The 18913-nt window shown below is 43.9% G+C and overlaps 1 protein-coding gene across 1 annotated transcript; it reads right to left on the reverse strand.

Moving 5' to 3' along the window:
• Positions 1-3135: 3135 nt before the first annotated feature.
• On the reverse strand, positions 3136-5687 carry Neurog2 (neurogenin 2). The gene is made up of 2 exons (XM_015484424.2): positions 5357-5687; positions 3136-5062 (listed from the first exon to the last, which is right to left on the reverse strand). Exon 2 carries the CDS (start codon positions 5059-5061, stop codon positions 4246-4248), a length of 816 nt encoding a protein of 271 aa, XP_015339910.1. The 5' UTR covers position 5062; positions 5357-5687; the 3' UTR covers positions 3136-4245.
• Positions 5688-18913: the final 13226 nt, after the last annotated feature.

An 18913-nucleotide genomic window follows, 5' to 3' on the forward strand; every position in this document is an offset into this window, starting at 1 on the left:
AGTGAAAGACCTGGATCTAGCTTTGTTGCTTCGCTACCAATAGCAGACTTGGAGAGACCAAACCTCTGATTTCTGGCCACATCAAAGCACTGATTATGCAAATACCCATTTTTTAAGAATAAAAGAAAATGGAGGGGGAATTATTTATCACACAATGAACCCCCTGCTGGGGCGGGAAACAATAGATCAGACCAGATAGCCCTTGTAGCCCCAGGCTTGGGGGTAGGCGGGAGGGACGGGTGATGGAGCCCTCACGTTTTATTGGTCTAACCTAATTTCACTAATTCTCTTTTCACACATTTCTTTTGCTGATTCGGAGGCCGGGACTTTCACGCTCCCAGGAGCGCCCTGCACTGGTGCGATTCAAGGGCTGCCCGCTTTATTTAATTAATACATTCAAAGCTCGTCTGGGAGCCCGAGGGGGTGGAGAGAGACCAAGGCCGAGGGTGAGGAGAAGGCGCTTTTAACTGGTTCCAGGTGTTGGTGCCCAGAAGTCACAACCTGCCCAAGGCTGGGCAATGCAGGAGGTGTGTACCCGGCGGGTACAGTCGCCTCAGTTCCCCACCTTGCCTGCTGGCCGGGTCCTTTAGCAGCCCAGAGACCCTGCAAAGCCAACCCGCGAGTGAGCACCGCTGAAGCCGGCCTCGGGCCCGGACGACTTTCCTAGGCCATGGGAGTAGACTTTGGGAAGGACTGACTGGGCCCTCGATACCTGTGTCCAAGGCTGCCCGGTTCTTCCGGTGACCTCTCCTCCGTCGGTGCACTAGGGACCGCGGAGGCCTCAGTCACATCTTTCACCTCCAGTGGGGTCTGGGCCCCGCTCCCAAGGCTGGCCGGTTGGCAGCAGGCTTCTCTACTTTTCTCCCCTCCTTCTTGGCCTGAACTGGCTGTATTTAAAATCTGATGAAGGAAAAACGAGCCATAACAAAGCCTAGGCACTTAGAACACATCAATATAACCAACGCCGGGTCCCTGGTGACGCTAAATCCACGCTCCAATGAGTACAGGACAACCCTTGCGCCTCTAGGCGCTCAGCCAAATGCGCCTAGCCAAATGCGCCCTAGAGCACCCACTGGCGCTGGAAAGATCTATCAACTCTGGTAGTGTGAATTATCATCAGAAGAAAATCTCTCATCAAAGAGCCACCAGAGACAGAATGGTGTACTCAGAGGCCCAATGGTCAAAACGTGGGGAGGGAAATGTATAAAATAGAAAAGCGAAATTGTTCCCTATTGCAGAAGACTTGGTTTCTACCCTGTAATTGTACTCATTCCTACCGAAAGGCTTAAAGGACCACTGGGCCTCAGTCCGAGGAGGTTCTGGGGGGTTGGGGAGAACTCCCAGGGCTAAGTGAGCAGTCGGTTCATTCTTAACTGCTGAAGATGATTAGATACCATAAAAACAATTGCACTAATTTAGTGTAAAATGAAGTGCACTTAGATGGACAAGGGAAAACCTGTAGATTGATCTCAGATGTAGACAGAACCCCTGGCGTGTATGACGTGCTTCTGGTGTGTATGAGGACCTGCAAGTTCTGGCTTTGAAAAGGTGGACAAGTCTCTGGTCTTGGAAAAACTGAGTAGAGATGGCTACCAGATGCTGCTAAACTGGGGGTTGAGTCATTAGCTGTATTACACTTAGTCAAGGCTAAGATTATTGGGTCATCTACCCATCCCTGCCTCTCCAACTAAGTCATTAAGATCACCTGTTTATAGGTTGACCTCACCAACTGGAGAGTATTTCCATGGCTGGAAAACTAACTACCCCCAGGATCTGCCACAACAGACTTGTGCCATGAATTGTTTCATGAGCAAGTTTCCAGAGGAAGCACAATATTTCATCATAAGTATATTAATGGAACAGGCGTGGCTTGGCATCAAAACTGATGTTTTCAAACTTTCTTAAGTCCTTTGCTTGCTTGACTTGGATTTTAAAACACTTAAAACATAAATGTGAATAACAGAAATATCACTTTCTCCCCATAACAGATGATTTATTGTTGGCTGAGAATAAGTCTATCTTTAAATTAGAAGGGATTTTTCAACAGGTTCCTCTTATATTCAGTAAGAAAACTAAACAAAAACCTTGAGTTGTTTCTTCCTTTGATAAAAATTGAGTCATTAAAATATGAAACATTGAATATTTTCCCTATGGATGGAAAGAAGGAGCAATCCCAGATAGATATCTCAGGAAAACAATATCATTGCTTTATGCAGAGGAGTGGAGGATTTCGTTCAAAGCAGAAGTAGATCTTCATGGGTAGTTGAGTACCTTGAGCTACCATCACTTTTTTTAATAATATGTTTTTGTTTTGTTTTGTTTTTTAAGTTGGTGGTTTCATAGACACCCTCCCCCAAGCAACCTAATCCTAGAATTGTACTCAATCCTAGAATGTGGTCCACTTTAACTTGGTCATTTTTAAACCAAGGTCAACCAAAGGTCATTCATTTCTGCATTGGAGATTAAGATGAAAGTTACATCATTTTTGCTTCCTCCTTTAAGAAGTTTTGAATACGTAATTACTTGGACAAATATTAGGGAGCAGAGCTATTTCTTTCAGATGTATTCTTTTTATTCAAGCTCACTCTTTCCTCCACCCCAGGAGTTTGTTTTTTTCACACCAACTAGCTTGTTAAAATAGCTAATGCAAAATCAACTTCCAATAATGAATTTATTTGTTCCATTGTGGATAATAGAGCTGGAAGTGGGATGCTTAAGCATCATTTTCCAATCAGTACAGTTTACAAATGAAAATTGAAGCCAAAAGAAGAGTATGAGCCAAATTTCTACACTCTCCACCAAGAAATTTCAACTTCATTATTTTTTTAAAGCCAAGATTCTGAACTGTGGGGTTTATTGTGACTTAATTATCATTCAAGTTCTTCTCTACCCTTTTTTGCTCACTTTGTTCAGAAATTGATTTCTTATAAAGTTTGTGTTTGTATTGGGAGTAAGGAATAATGTTATTTCAGCTTCTCATAATTTCTTAGTGAAACACCACACCAAACATTGCCAACAAATACAAGTGCTATATTCAATTAACAAGGGGAGAAATTCAGGGGGGAAAAACCCACAACTTATTCTGTATGTAAAAGTCACATAAGCCAGAGAAAGTTAGAATATAATACACAAAACTTATGAAAATTAGATACTTTATTTATAGCTTAATCACAAGAACAATTTTCTTGTTCTTCAAGATGTAAATACATACTAGAATAAACTCTGTAGAATATACAAAAAATACATACTTTTCCCATGAAATTTTTCTTTATAATAAATAGAAGAGAACACGTGTGTGGCTGATTCAGATAATGCTCCGTGTCTGCTTAGGTTTTCAGACTGTTGATTTATTTCTAATCTCTTGAAAGAATGGAGGAGTTCCTTCTCCCCTAAAAGGTCGAGATAAATAATGCATGAAGCAATCCTCCCTCCCGATTTTTCCCTTTTCCTCCACATTTTTGCTTTTGATAGAGAGTTCAGCCTAAATTTCCACGCTTGCATTCAATCATTACAAAGCCTACAAATTATACAATGACTTCTAACCTGGCCCTCTAACAAAACAAGTTTTTCCCCCCTTATAAATCATAAGAGACAGATGGCAAAATGGGGAAGAAAAAGGAAAGAACGGAACAATAGGCATTGTGACGAATCTGGGAAAAAGAACAAAGTGCACATCAGAAAGGGAAAGTTTGGTTTGACAGGTGAAATTCCCACAGCCTGCAGACAGCAATGGGAATAAAGCAGATGCCAGCCATTGCAAATCTGTGGATAATATTATTACCGATAAAATCATTCAGATGCTAAGATCCATGTCTTTTTACTCGACATTAACATCTCTATGTGGAAGCAAAGGTGAAGAGATCACAGGAACCAGTTGCATTCCCCTTGGGAGATTCACACGTTTCCGAGAGAGGGGAGGAGCGTCATTCCGCTCTACAAACTCGTTAGATATGCCACCCTCATCTCTTCACAGCGTCCTTTTAGTCTCAGGAAGCGCCCCCAAACGCCACTATCCTCTTTGACTTATCATACCTTCAATAAATCAGAACCCGACTGAACGAAGTTAACCCCAAAGCCTAGGAATGCAACAACCAACCGAGAAATCACAACGGCTACATCTGCTCTAAGTGAGGTGGTTTCCAGGGAGTGAAAAGTAGGGGCAAGGAAGAAATGGGAGGAGGGCTTGGTTGGAACCAGGAAAGAGAACCCACTATGGCCCTGGCGTGGGAAGCAGAGATGGCAGCTCTAGATACAATCCCTGGCTATGGGGAGGTGAGGTGCATAGCGGTGCTTGTCGGGAGGTGGGGGCTGCCAATAGTCCATGTCTGACCCTGTGGGGCTGGCGGGAGATAAAGTGCAGCTGTAAGGAGAGGTGGAATTGGAGGACGAAGAAGAGGACGGTGCGGGGCTGTTGGTGCAACTCCACGTGGAAGAGGGCGATGGGCTGTCTCCGCTGCTGCTCAGAGCCGCGCTAGCGCCTCCGGGACTTAGCAGCACCGCCTCCGAGAAGAGCGCCCCCGGCAGGCCCCCGCCCCCGCCCCCGCAGTGGTCGGCCAGGCGTAGGGTCTCGGTGAGCGCCCAGATATAGTTGTGAGCAAAGCGTAGCGTCTCGATCTTGGTGAGCTTGGCGTCCTCGGGGAACGTGGGGAGCACCTCGCGCAACGCATCCAACGCCGCGTTGAGATTGTGCATGCGGTTGCGCTCGCGGTTGTTGGCCTTCAGTCTGCGGGTCTTCTTGATTCGCTGCACAGTCTCGGCAGTTTTGGCGCCGCGGGAGACTGCCCGTGATCGGGAGGGGCGCCGCTTGCACTCGTGTACCAAACCCAGCAGCCGTGCGGGCCTGCAACCCTCGGCACCCGCCGCTGAGTTGCCCCGCGCCCCCTGCCCGGCCTCGGCCCCAAGCTGCAGACGCGCCCCTCCCGACGCGCCCAGCTCCTCCTCCTCCTCCTCGGCGCTGGACGACAACGGGGTCAGGGAGGCTGAGGCTGGGGAAGCCGAGCCGAGCAGCACCAGCACGTCCTCCTCCTCCTTCAACTCCAAGGTCTCGGATTTGACGAACATCCTACGGAAGAGAGCAGGGAAGGAGGAAAAGGCAAATGAGATGTATATATACAAACGGACACGTTCTCCCTGACACTGTGCGTGCCGGGTAGGCGCACCCGCAATGACAGGCTCCGAAAGGCTCAAAGGAGGAACATAATTGGGGGAGGAAACCTAATCAGTGCTCTTCCGGACCCAAGTAGGAACTGCAACCTTAGCAACAGAAATACTGCGGGGAGTAGAGGGCGTGCAGGCGTGGTTCGACTAAGTGGAGGAAACAGCCTCCGAAGTTGGAAGCCACAGCGTGGATACTTACCTAGTTGGTTCTAATGTGCTGCAGCGTAACTATTACTTTGGCGTGTGCCTGGAATCTCTCCGCACTCGGGAGCAACGCTGTATCCTTCTCTACGCTGGAAAGAAGCGGGCCTGGCGCTACTGTGGCGCGGCTCTGCAGGGGACCTCTCTGACGGGCGAGTTTGCCAAGAGCCCCGGCGGCGGCGGCGGCAGCCCGCCCGGGTCTCGTGTGTTGTGGTGGTGGTGCGTGTCTGTCTGTCAGTCAGTCCCTGGCGGTGCGGCTCTTGGCACGCGACTTCCAGGCACTCCAGTTAAAGCGAAGCTGCTTGTGGTTCAGTGGCTGCGTGTCTGGCACACGACTCTCCTTAAAACCCCTTATATACCACCAAGAAAACAATCAGATCTGCCCCCGGGCCCCCACCTCACCGTACCCTCCCCCCTTCGCCGTCTCCTCCTCCCTCCTGTCCTGACCCCCCTTATCCCCCGCTTTTCCCTTCCCGGCTTATTCTTTTCATTGCATTATCATCATTCATTTCTTTCTCTTTCTTTAGCCCCTTCCCCTCCTCCCCCGGCCCTGCCATCCATCCTCCTCCTCCCACCTCCCCCGCCTCTCCTTCTCCCCTTTATCTAATCAGCATAAAATGGTTCTAAAGCTCCTGTTGGAGCTCCAGGCTGCATCCCGAGCTGCCGAAGCCGCGGCGGCGGCAGCGGCTCAAGCTGCGGCTGTTGTCGCGGCCGCTGTCCATTGTGATTGGTGGCTCGCGCTCGGCTGGAGCGTGCCGCTAATTTATTAATGAATGGAGGTCGCGAGGCGCAGCTGGCCAATCAGGGCGCCCCGGACTCCGGGAGGCCTTCGAGCCACGCGCACCGGAGCCCGCTCCCTTTCAGCAGCTCATTAGGGGCCCGAGCTCTGGGGGCTGATGGGGGGACCCGGGGTACCACCCCCGCCCCTGTCTCGCGGCCGCCACAGCTACCCCCGCCCCAACGCGCGCGCACACGCATCCCACCCAGCGCTGCTCGGCCTTCTAGCTCGCAGGCGATGGGAGCCGAGGAATTAGTTAATGGGGGTCAGAATCCTGGGGAAAGCAGTTAGCCTTGTGGTGCTGCCGGGAGTCTCTTGGCAAAGCCTCTTAGGGGCTGTATCAAATGGTCCACGATTTTTTAAACACATTCATTTTGCTAGGAAAGGAAGGGGATATGGATGACAAGCTGTGGGCACTTTGTGAGCAAGGAGTTTGGGGTCCAGATAAACTGGAGTGGGAGGGTGACGTGAGAGGACATTGGGAATTCACAGAGGTGTCTCCTAGAAGGGAAGATGTAGTTGGAGCATTTGATCAGCATTTAGAGAATGCAAGAATCAAGAGCACTCATGTTAGAACCTCTTTTACCTGAGGCACACTGAGGCTTCTGTCATTAACATAGTTTTTTTTTTTTTTTTTTTTTTTTTTTTTTTTTTTCTTGAGAGGGGAGAAGGTTAACCTTGGTTTAGAGAGAGGCGGGTAAGTAAAGGAGGCTTCCTGCGTGGGTGGTAGCCAGCAGAACAGGAGGAGTGGCGGAGCTGTTGCTCCTGCGAGCGAATAGGCTGCGCTGACATTTCTGTGACCTCTGGTCCGCGCTGGGGAGCGTTGTAGGGACATGGGGCCCTTCCTCCCAATTCTCCCTCTTTTCAATGAGAAAAAAGAGCTGAAGGGCTACTGGACTTAGGAGGAAACTTGTTCTAAATTACACTTAGCCCTCCCCTATTCCCCCTAACTCAGGCTCACCCTCTTGTCACCGTGGCTGATTTTTCTTAGAGGCAGAACCAGGGACCCCTTAAATGTGCGTTGGAGCCAGTTTTACTTAGCAGTTACACGAGTGGTGGGATAGATCTGGACTCCAATAAACTATAGAGTCATCTCTTGAGATCCCTTTTGCAAATTAAGTTTATAGGAGGGGAAGCTGGAGTATTAGAAGTCCAAGAAAGGCAAAAGAATATTATTTTCTGATATTTGTCTCCCTGGACTTGTAGAACTTGAAAATAAGTTGTGTTTCAGTGGGGTTTTAGTGTTTTTGACGTGGTCTTCTCTTGTTTAATGTTTCTGCAGGGAAGTAATGAGCAAGATTGGAAGGCACAAAGTGCAGAACATGAAAATTATAATCTTGTGAAAGAGACAGACTTCTGTCTTGAAATTGTTTGAAAACTATAATAATTTTCAATTTGCTCTTTCATATTGATGTTTTCAATTCCTCCTCTTTTAAAACAAATTGCCTAAATTTAAAAGCATTATTTTCTCAGTCCCTCCTTAAATCCTTTCTGAATAGCTTGATTTCATTTGTTATAAGTGCTCAAATGAAAAGGAAGACACATTTAGTCTCCTTGGCATACAACAACTGCCTCTCTCAGAACTTCATAAAGAAATTTGATCAAGCAAAAGATAGGTCAGTAGTGAAAGATGGCAGAATTGTTTTACTTAGTTGCATGTACACATGAGCATTATTTTATAGGCAATGATCACTGATCCCAAACAAACAAATACTCTTCTCAAAGCCCTCCTAAAAGAAAATTGACCAAGGGTGTGGTCTTGTCTAGCCAAATAAGAATTGAAGGAACTTGTTGGAGTGAATGCAGGGTTTTTGTTTGTGAATTTGAATGAAATAAAGGATGAGAAAGCTAGTTTCTGAGGAAATGATCAAAGACTGCTAAAAATAAATACTGGGATAGTGGGAGGAACCATGGTGTGACAGTCTTTGGATATCTACATCTCTCCACAGGGGCTGCCTGCAAGGAGAGACAAGCCAATAGATTAATGCAATAGAAAACAAAGGAAGGTTTTCTTTAGTATCAGTAGAAACATATCTCTTTGGACAGGTTGCTTTCAAATTTTGATTTATCTAGGAAGTGCTAGGTTGATTTAATGACAAAATATTAAGAACAGAAAGAGCAGAACTGGAATCCAGTTAAGTAGAGACTTTAAAGGGAAGCCTCGGGAGACTTATATAACCACACATAACAATGAGATCAAACTGGTTCTAATGCTTAGTGCTACTGAAACATCCAGTGGGTTTCTTTAGTTGATTGTTAACTGTATTTGGGTGCCTGACTCCTCAGTTTATATATTCTCCTAGGATTTTATGTTTTCATGATTCACTAAAAGGGCACATACTTTCCTTTGACAAAATTCACCTTCCCTGCCATGTGTGAGAAGTTAATAAAGCATATATGAGGGGCTGGGGTTGTGGTTCAGTGGTAGAGTGCTCATCTGGCAGGTGTGAGGCACTGGGTTCAATTCTCAGCACTGCATATAAATTAATTAATTAATTAATTAATTAATGGAAGTTTCCCTTAAAAGGAAACAGTATTCCAATACTGTAAATAACAAACAAACAACAAAAAAAAAAAAAACCCCTTAGGGCTTTGTATGTATTCAAATATTGGTATAAACCAATCTTTAAATCATTTAGATACAAAGATATTATGTTTCATAGAATTTTTTTAAAATAACGGCTTCTTTGGATATGCACTGGAGTACTTTAGATTACTGTGGAAAGTACAGATGTAAAAAAGTCACCTTCAATATCATCATGGAACTCTTCTGTGTTTATGCTGCAGCTTTCAAGAGAGCTGCCTCCCTCTTGATACTGGAACACTTCGGGAAATATGTACCACTATGCAAAATGCATAAGAAAAGAAAAGAAGCACAAGGACAGACTAATACCGTTCATGCAATCCAGAGACCAACCTTCCAGACTCAGTTGCCTAGCTAGCGGAATTCTATTTGTTCAGCATTTTGCTCAGTTTTACTTGCAGTGGTTGGGGGAAAGATTTCGATTTGTACTCAGCTTTGCGAAGACGTGACCAACACCAAATATCCTTAGCTGAACCCTTCTAGCACTCTTTTAACTTAAATAAATTCAAGAGGCACTTGTGTGGTCTAAAAGATTGTCCAGATGAAACGAGGCTGAAATGTTATGTGAAGTGGGAGGGGAGAGCGTGAATAGCATCAGCGAGGATGGTGACCGAGGGCCGCTCCTGTCCATTGCGTGAACTGTCCTAAAGGGTCAAACTGTTCATCTTCAGCCCCTCTTTTCAGTATGCAATCCTACTTTAAGAGAACAAAAGCTCAAAGCAGGCGGTTATCAAGAAATGGGAGCACAATGATTTAAACTCATCCCCTAGCCTTAGAAAGAAAGGGGAGGCGAGTTCGTGTAGCAAGAGAAAAGTGAAGTAAGAGGAGGGGTGAGGGGGTGGAGATCTTTAGAAAGTCTTTGTTGCTTCGAAGACGCTTGAACTTTAAGACGACCCAAAAGCCCTAAAGTTTAGGGTAGGTGTTACTGTGGGGCCATAGGCTACATCCCATCCACACTTCGACCTCACAAGTCGCAAAAGAGGCCAACTGGTCCCAGCCTTGCTGTTGCAGGTGAATATCTGGGGGCGTCAAAGAGGGCGCCCTTTCTCGAAAGGACAACAGCAAAGTTTTGGTTGTCTTTCCAGGATACAAGAAAAGAGTATGTCTGTTTAAAGAAGGGCTGACTGACGTTCCTGCACAGCTGGAGTTCATAACCTAAATCCTTATCCTCCGGATGATCTTTCAGACAGGCGCAAATATGGCGAGAAAATTCTCCCCTAGCCACTAGAAACGCAGTTTCCAGAGCAGGGAGGCTGGGGTGGGAACAGCCTCCCCTGTTTCTCCATAGAGTACCCCTTGCGATTTGGGGGTTCCTTATTGGTGATGTTAGAACTGGAAGCGAAAGTGATTTGGGATTTGGGGGAAGCTCCAAGGAGCCAAGGAAACTAATATAAACTAACGCCTTGCCTTGGTCTAGGTCCCCAGAGGCCGCTACTACTTGGAACTCTTGGTCTCACCCTCGCTTTTATCCATGGATCCTGTCCGGGGAGGATTCGGCGTGGACTGAATTCTGGAGAGATCCCGGGTAGATCCCTACGCTAGCCCTTCCGCTTGTTGAGAGTCCCAGCCTGGGAGGAATCAGCTAGCGGAGATTGAGGGTAGGCAAGATCATCTCCCAGGCCAGAGCCCTATTCCGGAGACCACTGACTCAAACCGCACAACAGTTTCTGGTGTCCCAAGACAAACGTGCAGAGACTCGGGCTTGACACCAAGATCGGCTTGATAGCAGGATCTGCCCCGCAGGTGCTGGGAGGCTCCCTGCTTTCTTCATTGACCTACTTTCTCCCTTGCCCCTACTGCGACCAGCTACCCCAAGCGCCCTTCTTTACCTCTAAGGAAAGAAATCACTGTAGATTATGCCAACCTGGACTAGCTTTCTCATTGTTCTCCTCAGGTGAGGTTTGGAAAAGAACAGCCGGTGCGTGAGTGGGAAGCTGGGGGCCCACTAAGGAGGGAACCTCCTCTCCAAGCCTCTGTGCCTGCAAAAAGGGACATTGGCTATCCAGGGGAAAGTGCAAGAAAGAGAGCACTAATCGCTGAACCAGGAGACAAACACGATTACCAGCTCCGAGCCTTGAGTCAGAAAGTCTCATAGACTTTAAGATGTTAATCCCCAGCATAATCCTTCCTTTGGCGTGTAGGAATAGTGCAACCACAAGAGTTGTTTTGTTATTTATATTGGCGTTTAATAAAACTCAGCCAGTGGTGAATGGGCTGCCCACTCTCCAATGGTAATTAATTCCCTATTTCAGTGACCCAATTGTCCTGGGACAGAGCGGTGGGCCCGTCCCGGTGCCCCGATCCCCCTTTGTGCGGATACACTGCCCTCGTGCTTCAACAGCTATGGAAACTCATTCTTTTGATGTCATTCAAGGAGTTTTCCTTGGGCATCTTCTAAACTTCAAGGACCCTTTTCTTTCTCCGTTTCATGAAAAGCAGTGCGGGCTTGACCACCTCTGTAGAATTTAATGATTTGGTGAAAGGGCCCTTTGGGGTTTGTGTAAGGAGTTAGACAGAGAGAAAGAAAATTTGGCAGCCTGCTCCCTCCCAGGGTCTGTCCCGAACCCGGAAAACACAAAACTTATTCAGAGAAATGGATAAAGATCTTGAAAGCTGATTTCCCCCTCTCCTCTCCCCACTAAAAACAAAAACAACAACAAAAAAACAACAACAACACTGAATTCTTTCCTGGAAATAAACGAATTGTTGTTTCTCACTGATATGTCAAAGGGCTGAGATTGTGGTAAATTCGAATCTTTAACAGAGAAACTTTCTTAGTCTATACCTTTAGGAAATGAAATATCAATTTATTACTTTAACTTATTCTTTGACTCATCCCTCCTTCCTGCCCTTAAAGGAGCACCCAGTGCGTGCCAAGTATTGTACCAACCCCGGAAACACTGCACACAACACAGGCGCGATTACTACCCGCATACAGCTTACATTCAAATAAATCGACTGAAAAAAAACAAGTTATGTACATCAGAAAACCAAGTATTATGTAGACAATAAAAGAATGTAATTCAATACAGTGAGAGGGCAAGGATGCAGTCCCTCCCCCACCCCGCCCCACCTGCCCCAAGGGATCCACAGGTCCTTTAGAATGCATTCAAGGTCGATCCTTGAAGCGGAGTTATTCTTTCTTGAATCCCCTTCCACCCCTCCCAGTATTTCTCAAGCGCCTACTAGGTGCGAGGGGCCTTGCCAGGCTCACAGTACTCGCTTCCAGCGAACCACACTGCTGTGCCCTTCTCGGTTGTCAGTCATAATCTTGTGATAATGCGATTGCTGATATTACCCTTGGCGGAGGAGCTAGGGCTGGGTCTCCCGGCCGGGAGGGGGCGGCCGCGGGGCGTTGGGCAGCGCTCCTTGCACAAGTAGCTCTTCTATGTCTTTATACGCACTTCCAAAAAAACTTCGCAAGTCACAGAAACAATTCAGAATTCAACTAAGAAAATACAGAGTGAACCATATGGCCTGGGTGGCTCGAGTCGGCTGCATTTTCCTCCAGACAAAGAAGGGATTGAGAGTTGAAGGAAAGGAGAAAAAAAAACCAACTTTCCGGCTGATGAAGCTGTTGTCTGGAGGCAATGATCCCAAATCTGAAGGCTTTATTCCGGCTCCGACGGAGACGTGATATGTCATATGATTAGCATCTTTCATATTTACAAGAGTGGTATGGGCTGCCAGTCTTGAGAGAAAGGCGAGAGAAAGAAGGGGGCATATGCTGAAATGGATTTAGCATTTGAAAGAGAGAAAGGAGATCGGATAAATACACTTAAACGAGGATTTAGTTTTACTCCTGTTGAGTTCTAATGGATTGTTGATTGAGATTTTAGGGGCCTGGAACCGAGGTGTCAGCAGTAATTTAAAGAAGGTATTCAGTCCCGGGCGCCTCTTTTCTGCATTTCCCCCGCCGCCCCTCCCACCCCTCACTCATTTACGCCTTCGAGCAGTACCAGGGCGGAGACAGCTTTTAACACAAAACACAAAACACGGTGTTACGCTAGGGCGGTGACCAGGGGAGCCCGAGCGCGAGGGGTTTGGAAGAGACACCCCTTGCAGCCGGATGCGCTTCTAGGGTCGCTCTCCCTTCCTGGCATACCTGAGTGTTTTGTGGACGTGCGGCGGGTCCAGGACTGGGAGCGCCAGAGGGTACCAGCCTTCTAATGGAGTGAAGTGAGGTCCTGGCGCCCCCTGGCGGGGTGCGGCGAGGCCATGGATCCACCGGGAAACTCCTTGGCCCGCAGTCAGCAAACACCACGGTGCGCTTGGCAGCGCTTCGCAGACCCTCGCTCCCGCAGCTTTCACCTGCGGCTCCAGTTACAAACTCGCAGCGCCCAGCTGCTCCCTGCCTTACAGATTCAAAAGCGTCGATTGTGAGCGCCTTAGAGCCGAAATGAACACACAAAACATCTCTAGTGGTTCCGATTGCAGCCAAGTTTGAGAACAACTGGATTTAGTCCTCAAGACTTCTGAGAATTTCGCAGTTCTGAAGTGACGCCAGGAACCAATAGGCCGTGAACAGGGGCTATATAACTTATCTGAATAGTGTGTGTTGTATGTATGCACCCTGAGCCTCGTTCCAGATTCATCTTCGAATGTTTGTTCCTCCCCTGGTTCATTTTTATTCTCTTCCGGATTATATTTGATGTTTATTCCTAGCTAGGTGCCATGTGTATAAAATGTGGGGGTCGGTGAGGAACACAACTCACTTGCCTTAGGCCTCACCCCTGTATCAAGGCACCCAAATTCCTATCTGCCCCCCATTGTCATCTCCTTTCCAAATGTACTTGTCCTTAACTTTGTCAGAGAAATTATTGTGCTTTCCCAGGGGTCAAAGATAGTAAGTACAAGGACGTAATTTAGCGTTTTACCTGTGAGTCAGAACGAATTCAAGTTGTCCACTTTTATCAACAGTAGAGACAAACGAATAATAAATATTTTAGTAAATATTGTAGTCAGTATACCTTAGTGCCATTGATACCATAACATAAATGTCATGATGACTTCAAAATCACATTTGACAGACGTTTGTTTTTTTGCATTTCGTAATGTTTAGTATGAGCCCAATTTGTTAGATAATATTAATATCTGAATGATTACACAGACATATAAGCGCCCACATCCTGGAGACAAAATTATTTATAGTGGTCATCATTTTGGCATTGGGTAGTGGTAATTTAAATTTTTAATCAGACATTGTATTTAAAATGCTGACCTTGGGTGTTTTTTTTTTTTTTTTTTTTTTTTGGTGGGGGGAGATATTTCTCAAAGATTGGAAGGAAATTACAGATCAGGGATGTCTGAATTGGGTGAATTATTCCCTACAACTCATCCCCAGTTAAAATTAAGGCCCCAGGATTTGGATCATTTATTGTCACAGAGGATACTGGAATCTTAAAACAACCATTTAAAACTTGATCTTGAACGATCTCTGTCAACATTGTTTACAGAAACAATAAAGAGGGTAGAAACATACAGTGCTGATTTCAGTATTTTATTAAATGAAAATTCCTAGGGCTGAAAAGAGAAAGGAAATTTCCTTTATGCTATTATTTTCTGTCTTCTGGATAGATCACATCTGTTTACAAAGTCGAGCCCAAATGGCAGGGTTTGGGTGGATTTCTAAAGAAAAGATTTTTACCAATGTCTCAGAGTAGTACACTTGCTAACAGGAAATCCCTTTGGGTCTAATCTTTCTTCCTGGCCTGACCTAGCAATGATAAAAAATTTTTTTTAAATAAAAATAAATAAAACTTTGCTCCTCTTTCTTTCTGTGCTTGAAAAAGTAGCACTTATAGCTTCTATTTTAAAATAATCAGGATCCAGAGAATAAATAATTCTGAGTTTGGTTTTCTTGTGTTTTCAGGTTTTGGGCTTTCTCTGCAACAGGAGGCATCTTTACCCTAGAGGAGGCCACTGTGGGTTTCTTAGATGCATTTTTATAACACTAATCACCACACTGAAAGTTTGTTGTGTTATTGTCCATGCATGAGACAGCAGGACTGAGAATCAGAGAAAGGAAAGGATTTGCAAGAGGATAATGGCATTCTTTTCAGCAAATTCTCTTTTTCTCTGGGGTTTTTTATTTTTATTTTTTGAGGATTCAAGAGTTTATTTTCTCTTGAAGGAAGGAAAAGACTAACCTCATAATACAAGATCTTACTGGAAAATCAAGAGATTTTTTTAAAGTTCTTCATGGTAAAAGTCCACTATACGTTTTTTGAAAAAAATAATAGGTAAGGAATAAAAATAAATAAATAAAACTCTATGTCAATATTATCCCACCCCCAAACTCCTATTAATGTCCTAATTAGAACACAGCTCTTCCCCTCCCCTCACTGGGAAGAATACAATGTGCCACTAAAAATTAGAGAAAAATGGAGTTTTGTTATTTGCATGAATCTGGGACTTCCAGCCTTGTCCTAATGACTCCTCAAGTCCTTCGAATTATTTGAGTTATGTTGTATTTAAGACCAATGAGGTTTCTCAGGAAATGAGTGATACAAAGTGTTAAGGCAGTTGCTTTAGGACTAAGGACAAGTTTCTCGAAATAAATTGCTATCTATTCCCAAAGAATCACATGGTATTTTGGTTTTTCCTCTGTATCTTCCTTTGTGTCTCAATGTATCATAAAGCTGGGGCATCAATAATGCATATTTTTTCCATACTAAATCTTGGAAGAAATTCATTTGTTCAAAATATGCTAATTTAAAAACAGTGTCTCATTGACACTTCTCCTTCCCTCCCATCCCAAAAGCTCAAAGTGCTTTTTTTCTCCCTCACAAAATAGAAATGAAATAAATCACATGAAATTTTGAAATAATAAAACTAAAAACATATGGATGCAGTCCCATTAAAGTCAGTAGTGTATTTCTTGGCTTCTTGCATTTGGCCAAGAAAGAATATTTAGATAGTAATTTCAATCACAATTTGCTGGCAATTGGGGTTTCTCTCTAATTTGATTTGGAAGAAGAAATACATCTGTAACTACAGAACATAGTGACTTTTCTTTAATCATCACAGTAATTTGTTAAATGGTGAAAACTCAACCAAAATTTAGGACAGAGTTGTATTTATGGAGATGAGGATGGTAACTTTTTTCTCTTCCTCCTCTTCATTAATTAATATTGATAGGACAGTGCTTCGTTTATGGCTGTGTCATGCCTGTGTCATATCAACATCATTGTCCTCTAAAGGGATGGTTTCTTTTGAAAATTTCCTCCACTTAGTCTTTCCCTATATTTGAGGTTATATACAGTAGCTTATTTCATTTGCTCTTCACATGAATCTCAGGGGCAACATTTTTGTCATTACCATTTTCACAAATAAAGAAATTTTTGCCCAAGAGCATCCCAAGGGGCCAAGACAGAAATTGCAGTCTGGACTAGTCATGCTGTGTACCTAGGCTTAACAATTCCAACCTTGTACCCTTCCCTGGAGTAATGTGTTTACCCATCTGAAAAGTGAGACCCTTTTGTGGCCCCATCAGTGTAGACTGTGGCTATTGTTATTATGCTGTTATATAAAGATGTATAAACAGATCTTGCTATATATTCCTTATGTTTTTATTTCTTATACAACCTTGACAACAAAATTTACAAACTAAGCATAAAGGCAATTCCATCCAAATTAGTATCAACTTGATGTGATAGATAATATTATTTTCTAATGACCTAAAGACATGACATAAATTTCATATAACTTGCTGCTGTGAAGTACTCCTTGAAGCCAACATAATCAGAAACATAAATCTAAGCAGGGTGCTAAAATTCCATGTTTCCAGTGACTACAGAGAACAGCTCCATTAATGACTGTCCTTAGTTCCATAAGCTCCACAGCAGAGCTGGGGCCCACCCTATGAACTGATGGTTATTCAACTCCTTGAGTCCTTCAAGACATTCAAGGATACACACACACACACACACACACACACACACACACACACACACATATATATATCTCCATGCAGAATAAATGCAGATGAATACAGATACCTGTAAAATGAACTAGAATGGAAGAGATTGCTAATGGCCCTGTACTAGGCATTTTCTCCTTCTTCTACAGTAACAGGATCCCCCCACTTTTAGCTGGGCACATACAAGGCTGACCAGAATAAAGACTGCATTTCTCACTTTCTTTGAAGGTAGGGGCAGTCAGTGCAACCCAGTAAGATGCAAATAGAAGTGACATAAGCAACTTCTGTCCTTCAGTGAAGGGCTATGCCTGCCATATTCCCTTTCCCTCCACCCTGCTGCTTGGAATATGGATATGAACTCTGCATCTCCAGATGGTGTCAGTTCTCCATTGCTTACTTTCAAATAAGTATGCCTAAAAGAAAGAGATTTTACTTGTTTAAGTCACTTTACAATGGAATCAAACACCCACACTCATGAAATGTAACAAAGACAAGGAGATCTCTTTGCTTCTATCCCAATCTCATTTTGATTCCTAGATAATCACAAGTGGCAATCATGGTAATAGAAGGTAAAGTAAGGAACATCTTAACTAGTCCCTCATAATTCTAGATTAGACATCCAGTATACCTAGCAGATTGTATAACCAGAAAGGAGATAAATCACTTTAATGACCACTAATAACAATCTTTCTATCTTTTCATCATGTGAGATAAAATTTAAATGGTTAGTTGATTGAATATGGAATCAAAAGGAGGCAAAGATAACATTTCCCCATTAGAGGCACAATGTTGGAAATGAGTATAGTTGAATCTTAGAAGAATAATGGATATAGTGCCATTGTGTTTTGACTTTTTAGCTGAATCATAATTTATGTAAAATAATTCAATTTTTATGCTTCAGTTTTTATGTGAAGTTCTGTGAGTTTGGGCAATTGTCTGCAGAATTACAACGACTACCACAATCAAGATATAAAACAGTTTTATCACTTCAAAATATTCTCCCATGCTCCTTTGTCAACAGTCCCCCTAATCCCTGGCAACCACTGATCTGCTTTCTATGCTTATAATTTTGCTTTATCCATACTTTCATGCAAATAGAATCATACACTATATAACCCTTAGTTTACTGATATTATTTTCATGAATGAACTTTGATAGTTGCAGTTTTCAGAGAATTTTCCCATTCAACTAAATGGCTGGACTTACGCATGATGTTTTGTGTATTAAAAAAAAAACTTTTATTAGTATTGTTGTTGTTTTCTCAATCTATCCCCACTCTCCCTGACAACAATTGTCCAGACTCCTTGCTTTGACCAGTTGGAAGCAATGAAGGGACACTGAAAGGCAAGAGGTTGGTAGATGCCAACTTTGAGCTTCAGAGCAGTGTTTCTGGTAATGGCTGAATCTTCTTCATGTTCCAGCTCCAGTTGTACAACTAATCCAAGCTACCTTCCTGCCAGATTGCTTGCAACGGCTCCCACTGAACAAACCCAACACTGGAACTCTGGGTCCTTCTTTTGCTTTGCTTTGATTAATCTCTGTGTTGCTTCATTGTTCTGCTTGGCTTTTTCAATTCTCACAATATCTTTGTAATTAGTTCTCCCTTAAATTCTTCTATTGGATTTCCGGGCTTGGACTGTATGTTCCCCCCTGACTGATGGATTTGATTTTAATTAAACTTAAAAATTAGAATTTTGCCTGATTCTTATTTAAATTGTTCATTAAGTTCAACCTTAACAGTACTTACTACTTAATAAATTAGAAGGGCCCTCTAATTGTACAAATGAATATAATAATGTGGTATTTCTCATTCACACTTGTACTTACAAAATAAAGGGAATATGCAATTTCCAAAAGATATGCATTCATTCAAGCCATCATGTACAAGAGTGAGACTTTTAGCCCCACTCTGAAAGTCTCCCCGCATATATATACCTAGATAGCAATAGAACAACTAAATGGTCCCAGAGAAAGCACCTCCTGATATAGTCCTACAAGAGCTCCCAGTGAACATCTCGCTTTTGACCTGATGACCTGAAAGTGAAGCCTGGTGGTTGACCAGTTCTCCCCACAAACACTCCCACTCCCATACAAGAGCTTCAATCAATATTTCAGTATTTTTTTTCCTCTTGAATATGATTGTAAGGTTAAGAATCATTATATAGCTAGTCATGATGGTGCATACCTGTAATCTCAGAGACTCAGCAGGGTGAGGAAGGAGGATCATAAGTTAGAAGCCATCCTCAGCAACCTAACAAGATCCTGTCTCAAA

This window comes from Marmota marmota, unplaced genomic scaffold (assembly GCF_001458135.2).
Source record: "Marmota marmota marmota unplaced genomic scaffold, marMar, whole genome shotgun sequence".
In the NCBI taxonomy this organism is placed as follows: domain Eukaryota; kingdom Metazoa; phylum Chordata; class Mammalia; order Rodentia; family Sciuridae; genus Marmota; species Marmota marmota.